This window comes from Musa acuminata, chromosome BXJ1-9, assembly GCF_036884655.1.
Source record: "Musa acuminata AAA Group cultivar baxijiao chromosome BXJ1-9, Cavendish_Baxijiao_AAA, whole genome shotgun sequence".
NCBI classification, from domain to species: Eukaryota; Viridiplantae; Streptophyta; class Magnoliopsida; order Zingiberales; family Musaceae; genus Musa; species Musa acuminata.
In genome coordinates this window covers 704,627-717,204 of record NC_088335.1, presented here as the reverse complement: position 1 = coordinate 717,204, position 12,578 = coordinate 704,627, and the positions used below count along the sequence as shown (strand labels likewise).

Below are 12,578 nucleotides of genomic sequence, written 5' to 3'. Positions count from 1 at the left end.
TCCTTTTGATTAGATAAGCCAGGGGAGTAGGCCAGGAGGCCACTGGCAGGTGCTGTGACATCGCCGCCATGGGATTGGTCAGATTCACGCTCAAAATCTCAACTGCTGTTACATCGCCGCAACACATACATACTGGCATCCCACACAACTGAACTGATCGGAAAGATAAATGCAAGGGTTAAATAACCTTTCATCACCATCATAAGCTGAGCTCATACGAACTACCGATGGAATGATAGATAAATTTCTCCCTCGAGCTTGAGATTAAGCAAACTGATCCCCCGAGGCTCTACGCCCAAGCAGTGAGAACTAGACAGTCTACCGCCACACTCCCCCATTTCTCATTGACCCTCCGTACCACACCAGACTAGCTTTGGTCAGAAACATCAGTCCGGTGAACGTGACAGCCTGCAAAGACCAATAAGTAATGGATTCAAAAACATCAGTCCCTTCACAATTAAACAAGCTATGTGATCATCAGCCATACTACTTCCCTGCATGTGCAGCCTACTAAAAGAACCATACATACCTTCTTTGCCGAGCAACATAACCCAACATTTGCTGCATAAGCCACGAAATATTAGTATGATCACCAGCAGATTATAAGCAAAAAACAATTAATTCCAAATTGCTAGTTAGTCAATGGTCACTTCAAATATTAATTAAGCCACAAATCTGCTAGACCCTGACAAGATTCAACTCAAAAATGATCCTTACGAACCTACCCTAAAGAACAAGTTCTCTCTCCAGAACAAAACCAATGTCCACAACAGAACATCCTCCACAGAAAAAAAAAAACTAGTTATTCAACTTGAAGACCATCATTCAGGGATAATGCTGCCAACTGATCAGCTGGAGCATTCACATGCTGGTGCTGCTGTGTAGCATTCCTCAGGACTTCCATAGCTTCTGCCACTTTTGCTTTCAATGCTTCCGGAGACTCCAACAAATGCAGGACTTCTGTCTGGTCCATCTCCAGAAGCATTCCAGTCACTTTAGCTGAATGATCATGTTCCAGTTGGTCCACCAGTGGGTACAGGCTTTCACCAAGCATCTGAACAAGAAAAACATGTGCTGGTAAGAGCAAATTAAGACAACCAAATGCATTCAGAGAAACACTACTCAAGATATAGCTGAAAGTTCACAGTTGACCAACTACTTCACAAGTCCATGTTCGTGAAGACCATCATAGGAACTATGATATGACACCAGAACAAGAAAACCCAAGAGAATTTAGAAACAAAAAAAAAAGGAGCATGAAACAACATTATTGAGCAAATCAATAAAATGAGAAAATTAAAAAACCATACACGCACAACATATATGTAGGCTCCTTTTATGTTTCATCTTCTCAAGCCAACAACCCCTCCAAAAGTTAAGATGTAAGAGTAAAGCATCAGAGGAATATCGGTACATGGTTAAAACAATTGTGAAACTTTTGATCTCTTCCAAGCTTTAAATGTGGCTTTCAAAGCTCATATCAGTCTATGGAATAGATGGACCACAAACTGTCTAGTTCAGCCCAAAGACATTGGGGTATAGTAATAATCTCCTGTACATGGTTGAGAATCTGTTCTAAGCAGCAATATCTTGTCAGCAGATGTTTTAACCAGTAAACATCTCGAAATGTTTGGTCAAGGTTCAAGTACTACCAATGAAACAGAATTATGAACATGTACCAGGACTAGTATTTAGGTTTACAGTAGTCCGCTTTTGGATTAACCACTCTGCAAAGAACAATCTTAGATTCAATGAAGATATCAATAAGGTCAGAAAAAGCTGATGAATTGCCCACAGATAGAAGGATAAAAAAATGTAACAAATATTAGAATGCTCAACTTATCGATGGATAAATGTAACTTTATCCTTCTAACAAATATTAGAAGGATAAAGTAAATAAGCATCAAGCAGTATTTTGGTGACTGAATCGATGGTGAAGAGATCCATAATGAACATGATAAAAGAAGAAATCATAGACCTTCACTTGATGATGCACCAGTGAAGTCATCGGGCGGCAAGGGGCTCGCCTAGGTGCCCAGGCGAGGTGAGGCCTGAGCGCCTGCCTAATGGTTTGGGTGGGTGTCTTCACTCAGGCGAGGCCCAAGCAAGCGCTGGGCGAGTCGAACGAATGCTTGGTTCAACTCAGGCCGATTCGAGCTCGAGCCCGAGTTGAACCAAATAACTGTATCTAGTTTGATTGAACCAGTAAAACCCTGAGTCAACGGACTTGTCCACGCACAAGGCGTAATGCAGAAACCCTTTCACTTCGTTTCTATACAACGACGGAGATCCTCCCATCGACGAACGACGACAGCAATGGCAGCAACAGCATCTTCCTCCAGCAGCAGAGACAACGACAACATCTTCCTCCAACAACGACAATAGCGACGGCATCTTCCTTCGACGACAGCGGCAACAACTTCTTCCCCTCCCTCCCTGTATATCTCTCTTTCTCCTCCCTCCAACCTTTGTCGTGTTCACCACAACACTCTGCAACCTCTTCTCTCTTCCCCTCCTTCCTTGTTCACCACTGCCTTCTTCCTCGTTCATGGCAGTCTCTTCCCTCCCCTCCCTCTTCCCTGTTCATCGCTGCCTTCTTCCCCATTCACCACAGCCCTCCTACAGCCTCTTCCCTCTTCCCTCTTCCATGTTCCCCTCCCTCTTCCCCATTCATTGCTGCTTTCTTCCCTTTTCACCACTGTCTACTTCCCCATTCACCCCAGCCATCGTACAGCCTCTTCCCCTCACTCTTCCCCGCCCACCACTGCCACTTCATTGCTGTTAGTCAATTTAAACTTAGAATAGCTCCTGCTTTGCTGTTAGTCTTTGTTGTTTGTTTGTTTGTGAGAACAGCAGCTGCTGCCTGCTGTAGTACAGCAGTTGTAAAATGTCGATTATTATTGCTATTTTTGTGGTGATTAGTGCTACTTTTTAGTGTTTTGGATTGTCATTACAGCTTTAGATGGTGACAAGATTGAAGATGATAAACTAGATTTCGATCATCTTTGATGTTAATCTTGTTTTATTTTATCATTTTTTTATTGAATATGAACAATGTAGTTCGGTAGTTTAAATGAATGGAAGTTTGATGTGTTGTTTTTGTTTTATTTTTTTTATTATTCATGATATATAATTTTTAAATTATAATATTTGAGAGCACCTCGAGCATTTTGGGATCGTTGTGCCTTTTGATGCCTATCACTTTTGACTACACTGGTGCACAAAACCAGATTGTCTAAATTTTACAAAAGATGCACAAAACCATGGTTATTTATGAGCACATACCGTTCTTTGCTGCTCAGGGGTTGCATTAGCAAGGGCTGAAGCCAGCGTCCCGGAGGGAATAGGTTGTGAAATGGCAGCCTCTCGTATAGGCAAACTACCAATATCATAAGGTGAGAGCATTCCTCCAGGTGCACCAGGCATAGGAACCTCAGGTATGTTGCGCCCAGGAGGATAGCGAAAGACACGACGTGGAAGCATCTGGAATGGAATAATATCAACAATATTAACAAAGTGAATGAGCCTTGTGAATGGATTTAAACAAGAAAAAACACACCAATAATTGTGTATGCACTTACACATAAAAGAATGATACAATGAGTTGTACTGCACACTGTAAATCATATATTACGATTGCATGGAACAATGACCATCATACACTCTAGGCATGTTGTTATTCACACTATTTAATCATGCTGTGCCAGAGTTGTCTACCCTATTGGTTAACCTTCAACATGGTTATAATTGCCAATAGAGCCAGGTGCTTCCCCAGCCTGTCGTAGAATCTATATCAACCACATACTCTGATCAAACCACATCAATGTTACCAACCGTAGAACAAATAAACCTATCAAATGGAGCAGTGGCAAAAGAGAACTATTTTTAAGCACAAGAAATCACAAACCTGCTGCTGAATTAAAGGCATCGGCTGATGTGTTTGTTGCACAGGTCCAGCGCTGACACGTCTCCCCCCAGGGCGTGTCTGCTGACCTTGTTGGACTAATGGCAAATAGAAATTTGGCATAGGAGCACCCACAGGCCTCATTCCCGGAACATGCTGTTGTGGGAAGCCAAATCCCGGCTGCGAATGAAGATTATTTTAGGCAACCATGCAACTGACAGTAAGTATTAATTACAAGCCAAATCTTTCAAAGGAACATAAACTTCAAATTTGTTCAACCTGCCCAAAAGCACAAAAACAATGTACTCCATGGAAATTGAGAGTAAAATCTTATGCAAAGGCATGTTGTGTGCATCCATGTTTACAACAATGCAACGTTAACGAAAACAAGCCGACTAGGATTATCAATTGATCATATCCAACTTCAAAAGTTTAGGTACCACTCCATATGTTCCATGACTAACAAAGTAGCAATTATCAGTTATAGCTTATCTTGCCACTATTCCGCGAGAGTTTTTAGAATTAGCTTCAGAGACCTACTTGGAGTACAACTGATGTATCAATACTAAAAATATTGCATTGAAAGTAAGATCACCAGGATTCATTTTCCATAAGTCAAGGTTTCTTTTAAAATGATTTTGAGACTCTAGATTGTCTAAATTCAAAATGTTTCATAATTCATCACACAGTTTCTTCAACTATTATTCATTAAGCATCCAGTGTATAACACATTAATAAGTTTAGTCATCAAGCATCCCATATAGGAGCAATGGCTACAAGGGATTAGAATAAATTTTCTTTTGCTGAAACAGAATTTAATGAATGCAATAGGATTTTAGTCCAATTCTTAAAATAACATCTCGATATTAAAAATTCAAACAAAACCCATACTCTTCCTCCATTGAAAGAGTGTAAACCTACTATATGTTATTGTTTCTCTTTCTGCAATCAAGATGAGCTTTTATGTTATAACACAACATTATTTTTGAACTACAATTAACCATGTCCTTGCAGATTAACACTAAATCACATCAGATGTCAGTAAAGAAACCAAATAAATTCATATTTTCATAGGCGTACTCTCAATGTATGCATAATAAATAGAAGATTAAAGATAAAGCCAAAGCAAAATGCTTAAGAAAACATTGTACCTGTGGAGGAATAAGAGCATGCGGAGGTTGACCATAAAAGATTTGTTGTCCCAAACCAGGAGTAGTAGGAGGGTACATAGGCACCCTAGGACCAATGGCAGGTGTCATTGCAACTGGCCGCATCTGTGAAAAATGTGCCTATATTGAACAAGATCAAGCAGACATGTTTTAGTCAATCATGTCAAAATAGTTAATTTCTTCGTCAATCATATCAAAATTGTCAAGTAGAACTACGCAACAGTGTTGAAAACATGACCAATCATCAGGAAATATATGAAATAGACTGAAAATATACATCAAGCAAAAAGTAAACCACCATGGCGACAGTAATTCACAACAAAATCTATATTGCAAAAGAAACATTAAATAAGCAAACCAATAACTGCAAAGAGCCCAGGGAATATATTGTACAGAGCCTAGAAAAAAATCAAAATCCAGTAGAACTCAGCAAATAAAAGACTAGCTGATTGACAGGCTCCATCCAAACTACCTTAGAGGCTTAAACGATTCACCCAAAACTCAATTGTTACAGCCAAGGCTTCAAGATTCAATCCAAGACCCATACCATTCCTAGCCTCAACAATACAAGTCCTTCATATACCAGTATACTAACTTGCAGAATGCTGGTGTCACAATCAGCAGTCCTTGAACAATTCTTACAGCCAAGGCTTCAAGATCCAATCCAAGCCCCATCCGTTCCTGGCCTGACGAATACATGTCCTTTATAAACCGGTGTACGAACTTGCAAAATGCTGGTGTCACAATCAGCACGGCCCAAAGAGAAAGGAGAGAAGAAGTTGGGGAGGAGGAAGAGGAGAATAGCTTCACATGCCATCCAAGGAGGCAACAGCAGTGATGATACAAGGAGGAGGCAGCATGGATATGGTAGTAGGTAGACAAGGTGGCAGCGGCATTAGCGGAGGTTGCATCGTCCGAGTGATAGAGAGAAAAGTCTTGTTTAAAGCAAAAAGTTTACTTTTTTCCTTTACCATCTAAAACAGCTAACTTATCAACAACTGTTTTCATCTGTTAAAATTTAAAATATAAATAAAAAACCCCAATTTTGAATTGGAACAAATATAACTGCCCTGTCAGCATGCACCAATCGGTATATACCAATCAAAAAAGTCATTTAAACCATGGGTACAAACTTGATATGGAACTTGTATCTAACATGATCAACCTCATCATCTTCATCTTATTTACAATTATAACATGTAATTTCCTTATCATCCAACATTATAAACCATAAAGCATGGTTGGATCAATATATGACTTTGAAGTAGAGGGTAGGGCCACTTGACTTCTATATACAGTATCTAGGTAGTGAAGGCACCAAAATAGCTTTCACATAGCATATGAAAGGCTTGTTCATTAACTGAAAAGGACAGTAGGATAAATTATCTGTGAAATTGCATAAGATAAACTACCTGCAATCTAGCTCTCCTATCTTCTTTCGATTGTGCAAGTGCAACATAGAGTGGTTTTCCATTAATCATCTTCCCATTCATATCTGCAAGCTAATGGAATGGAAAGAATCTTGTCAGTTCCAGAATATTATCCAAATGCTGAAAGAAAGTCTTCACTTACAGCTCGAGCTGCTTCCTCAGGAGTCGAGAAAGCAACAAATCCAGAACCTTTACTTGCACCGCTGGGATCCCGCATAATCTGCACAATTGACATATATCAGGGTAACATCTTAGAGAAAAGCTCCATGATTGACAAAAATAAAGCATAATCATGGCAAAAATGCAACAATACCTTGCAAGATGTAATAGTACCATATTCAGAAAACAATTCTTTCAGTGAATCATCTCCGATGTCATCATCTAAATTTTTCAAATATAAGTTGAGTCCTTGATATTTATCTGCTGCTTCCTTAATACTTTGATCGAACCGTCCTTTCAGTTCTCGCTCCCTTTCAGATTTCTTCTGTGCTTTTCCAACATACCACTCCTTCTCATCAAATTTCTGCCCATTGAGTTCCTGAACTGCCTGAGCAGCAGCATCCGTATTTTCAAAATTCACAAATCCAAAGCACTTTGATTTTCCATCCTCCTCCCTCATAACAACAGCACTTGTAATTTTCCCATACTTGCCAAATATTCTCTCTAAATCTTCCTTTGTTGTAGATTCTGATAGGTTTTTGACAAAGACATTATTAAATTTTGCCTTGTCTGCTGAATTTTCCCTTTCTTGTTTACGAAGGAAAGGTCCAACATAAACTGGCTTATCATTGATAAGCATACCATTTAATTTGTTAATTGCATTTTGTGCCGCCTCCTCTTGATCAAATTGAACAAAACCATAGCCTTTTGACTGGCAAGAAGGATCAGTAGCAACCTTGCAAGAAAGTATGTTTCCGAATACAGAGAAGGTATCATACAGTGCTTTGTTGTCTATTGTTTTGTCCAGATTCTGACATGACAAGTAACAAGAAATAATCGTTAACAAAAAATTTGATTAATTAAAATAGGAAACTTATAAAGGACTTAGGTTGAAGCAAACCACATTGATAAGAAAAATAAGAAGATGCAATACCTTAATAAATATATTAGCAGCCCCACTTCTACGGGTGCTAGGGTCCCGGTTTGAATACATTATACGAATAGGCTTATTGTTGAGAGGCGTGAAATTCAGCGCATCCAGTGCCCTTGCAGCTGTCAACCACGCAAGAATAACAGGCAACAAACAAATTAGCTAGGCATTATCAAGAAACACTAGGTCTTTCTTTCCTATTTAGATTTCAGGGATGAAGACAAAGGAAAGATTGCACACACATAAAGCAAGACCAAAGACCACTCATAGAACTCAAGATATAGAAGTAATTGGAAGATCCAATATTAGGAAAGAATTGCAAATATGGTACAGAATATAAATAACAAGATGATCTAGTTGTGCATCTAAGTCACAAGAAGGATTAGTCAACAATTTAACTATTTTAGGTACTGCAACCTAATAAAATAGGATTTAATATAAAGCAATGTTATTTAACCCACTTCTTAACTCAGTATAGCTACTACCATTAATATATGACACTTGCAACCGTCAGTGCCTCTGTTACATCAATACACAAATACAATAAATCATCATAAGATGATGTATCCATTGAAGGAAATTTCAAAACATGACAAAAACTTAGTAGTGATGTTCCCATAGAGCATTATATATGTTAATAACAAAATGATCAACCAACTTTACAATAATACAATGTTATCAAAAGCTCGGGCCGAATTGAAGAATTACGATGGCCTCTCAGAATCTAGGCAATCAAAGTGAAGCGCATGCCTCACTGAAGATGGTTGCACTTTTTCACAGAATACCTGAAAAGATGACCTTACAAAAAGAAATCTAGAACTAAAATTACTTATCATTCAATATTAAAATAATCAAAGTTGGCTTAATGGCTCAGGCAATAAATCATTATCATATTTGCAAATATGCCATTACACAAATGTGACTAGGTCGATTCTGTCAACAAAAACATATATAGCATAAAACAAATCAAATTTGCATCATTTGGGACAGATAAAGAGGATTTACGGTGGACACTAACAATTGAATATATAAGAGGCTCGCCTTTCATGGGTCTCCAAAAGGCATATGAGATGGAAGCCTTAAGCATTCCTTGGAGCCATGGAGCTTCAGGTGAAGTTAAACACAAAAAACAAAATGAAGTCTCAGTGCGCCTAAGCGCACCTAGCATGACAAGAACCCAAATTTATGAGCCTGATGCCAAGGAAAACTAGGTACATGTTATAATTTGGTAGCTGAATTATGCTAGTCAGCATTTACAAAGCATTTGGCTCCTACCAAAGAGAATTAGCCAGTCATTTGGTTCTTACCAAAGAGACACAGGGTCGTAAGACTCTATTTCCTCCTTTAAATCTCTACTATCTTTTTGTATCCACTCCTCTCCATTCTTTCCTCACTCCATTTTTCTCTCTGATTCATCAATTTATTTTGACAACATGTAATTACACCTAATGAAGCCAAAAAAAACTAAGAGATACATCTTTAATTGAGGCTTATTCCATTTAATTGACCTTAATCATTTGTGAACATTCAAGATGAGTTAACTAAGCTCAAGGCATGCATCTAATTGTCATAAGTTGGTTATTTAACCTGAACCATCAACATCTTTTTCCTTTGCTTTGTCTTTTATTTTGCATGTTTATTGGCTATCCTACATGTATTTTTGACGTGGAAATCTTATTATTGATTTTCTTCATCTTCAACACAGTTAATTTTGGATCACTTAAGCATAAAAAAACTGATCATATAGACGTTTTTATGTTTCATGAAACATAAGCTTGTGTTGATAGAAACATCAACAGTATCATAAAAAGAGTTTTAGAATTCCAGGAAACGTATCCTGACCACATAAAATACTTATCAGTCAGGATCTACACATCACCCATTCAAACGATATCCAAATTGCAAACCAACATAAAATAAAAATGTCTCATGTTAAACAAACAAGCCGCAAGTCCCCTTCCTAAGGTATTCTTCGACGGAAAAGATCAACGATTCGGCAAACTGTTACTCGTGAAATCTACAAAACCGTCATGAATGAAGGCATCGAATTGAGAGATTATAGACTAAATCTAAAAGCACGGCCAATGGAGAAGCATCCTGCTCACCGTCGACCGGGCTGTTGTAATTGACGTAGGCATAGCCCAGCGAGCGGCGGGTGCCGATGTCGCGGCACACGCGCACAGACACCACTTGCCCAATCTGGCTGAACAGATCATACAGCTGCGAGTCAGTCACGTTCACGTCGAGGTCACCGACGTAGAGCGATGAGGACGGGAACTGGTTTACCCCGGCAGCGCCACCATTGTTGGCCATCCCATTCGGTGGCTGCGGCTGTACTTGAACCTGCGCCATCCCTCAACAAGATACAGTAACTTTTTTTTGCCTTTCTTTCTCTTCCCCTACGAGTCAAAAAAAAAACACAGCAAACCTTCCTCTTTTCTAAGCGATTTCGATGCAAAAATTGTAAGAACAACAATGATTTTGGCAACGAATTTTTAGATTTTTTTTGTTTTGTTTGGGGATACGTCGATCGGAGAACGGAGAAAAGGGCTAAGGGAAGAGAAGGAAGACGACGGATAGATTGGTAGATAGGTAGAAAGAGAGGAGATTCGGGAGGGCAGCCCCAACTGCGCTTCACTCTCTCTCGCTCGGCCCTTATCCGCGGTTATATCGCCTGGGCGGCGGACAAGAGGAAACCCTAGGTCACTCACGGGTTCATCCTGGCCGTCGGATCCACTTTGTCAGTTTCAGGATCAAATGTCCGTCACTGGATGGGAGAAAGAACCCGGTTTGTCTGCCCTTTGAAGACCATGCGTTCATGGTAAAGTTGGCTCGATCGAACCACACAACATTTGGTGTTTAAATTGATTCTCAATTCAGATCTCCCAATTAATTAGTCAACTTATTTTTCATCGTCGTAGTCTGCATCTATGTATCGTTAACATAATTTAACTGTCATTACTCCAATAACTTTGAGCTTTTGCCTCCTTTCTTTTAAAAGGAAACAAAAAAGTATTTTGATGACAAATCTAACTTCTAAGTTCTCGGTTTCCTCTCCTCTCTCTTTTTTCTTCTAATTACAATTTAATGGCCCATCGATGTTCCCCCTATATCTCACTCGAGCTTGCTATCGACTAATCGCTTTGATCATCACTAATCACATCATTTTCTTAATGTGTCTATTGATGGAAGAGCGACTTTGCCAACCAATCATGTATGCGTCATAATTTTTATGGATATTTGGTGAAACTTGCTTGGTATTTCCAACCGTTGTTTCTATATTTACCCTTTGCCAAACCAAGAATATATAGGTCCCTATCAACATGTGGTTTATGATAAGTGAGCATTTATTGTGAATTAGGTTGGTATTCAAGTCTGCAATGTGAAGTCTTGATGAGTACAACCCCTTATATTTATAGGATGGATTTTTTTGTTTATATTTGTATTTAAGGTTCTTATGGCATCGTTCGAGAGAAAAGGATAATACCCCTAGAACAGAAATTGAAAGAGAGAGAGAGAGAGAGTGAGGAGTGTATAAATGAAGCGACAAAAAAGAGATAGGGAGGAACTATAAAGGACATTATTAGTAGTCCAAATCGTGTTGTAATGCTTGTTGAGTTATCTAAATATGACTAGGAAAAGCTTATACATTTCTTCTTTTTTTTCTTAAAACTGTATCTTGAAAATTACTGTGCTCCATTGATAGCACCCCGCAGGAGATGATCAATCCTATATTAAAAATATATATAAATATATATAATATTTAATTGAGAAACAATGATCGTAAATTCAAACTTGTGAAGTTCCATCCACCTAAAGGGCATTTCTCTTGTTACATATTTCGTCATCCTCTATAATTTGGAAGGAACAAAAAAATCCTCTAATATGAGGTGTATTACACTAGAAGCTAATTACATATTAACTTTAGCTACCTTTAATATCTCGATCCCTATATTTTAAAAATTATATTAATATTTTTTATAATTAAAAAAAATTAAATATATAGATCAATTTATCCTAATGTTATCGATTTTACCAACGAATACATAAAAATAAAAAATAAAAAAATAATTTTAATATTTCAGTTAATGGTGACAGACGATGTCGATAGTGGTGGACGATAGCACTGCTGGGTCATGAGTGACTATTGTTGATGAGAAGAGTGACAACGAGAGATGAGAATCGTTTCGCATCTACATTGACAACGAGAGGTTAGAGCTGCTCTGCATTTGCATCGACGTCGATGTAGATGCAAATGGGCTCTCACATCTCGTCGTCGCTCTCCTTATCCATAATAGTCACCCATGACCCCAACAGTGTCATCGTCCGCCACCATCGACACTGTCTGCCCCACCAATTGAAAAGTTAAAATTATATTTTTTGCTCCTTGTTTTTATATTTTCGTTGGTAAAACCGACGAAGTTATGTTAAATAGACATAGATGTTTTAATTTTATAATTATAGGAAGGTAAATGTAACTTTTTAAAATATAAGAATCGAAATACTAAAGATAACTAAGTAGGTAGGTAATTTGTCATTAGCTCTCGCATTGGTGATGACCCCGACTGTAACATGCAGCGAGACATCTGCGATATTACTGTGTTTCATCACCAACTTTCACGACCCAACTAACAGCCTCATTAGCTAAGTAACTTGGTATACCAGACCTTAAACCACATGAAGCAAATACCAGACCTTAAACCACACGAAGCAAAAACCAACACATAAGTCACTTTAGAAAGCCGATCAAACTTGATGTATCAACCAAAATTACCATCCACTTCTAGCACAAGACTAATCATCATACACATAAGATGTGCATAAGCCAACTCTACTATTTCCACTGTCATTAAATTTTCCTCTGAACAGAAGTCAGAATGTCTTCCATGAAACACAATTCCAATTATTACTATCACCAGAATGTTCTGAATGATCCGACAATTAGTTGTAATTTCAACTGCAACCGTTGATAAAGATTTATGTTT

At 38.4% G+C, this 12,578-nt stretch overlaps 1 protein-coding gene across 1 annotated transcript; it reads right to left on the bottom strand.

Annotated features, from left to right (window-relative positions):
- Positions 1-600: 600 nt before the first annotated feature.
- Positions 601-10,238, bottom strand: LOC103996626 (polyadenylate-binding protein 2). Its single transcript, XM_009417568.3, has 9 exons — positions 9,699-10,238; positions 7,597-7,715; positions 6,817-7,473; positions 6,646-6,723; positions 6,486-6,575; positions 5,056-5,193; positions 3,908-4,084; positions 3,286-3,483; positions 601-1,054 (listed from the first exon to the last, which is right to left on the bottom strand). Exons 1-9 carry the CDS (start codon positions 9,943-9,945, stop codon positions 803-805), a joined length of 1,956 nt encoding a protein of 651 aa, XP_009415843.2. The 5' UTR covers positions 9,946-10,238; the 3' UTR covers positions 601-802.
- Positions 10,239-12,578: the final 2,340 nt, after the last annotated feature.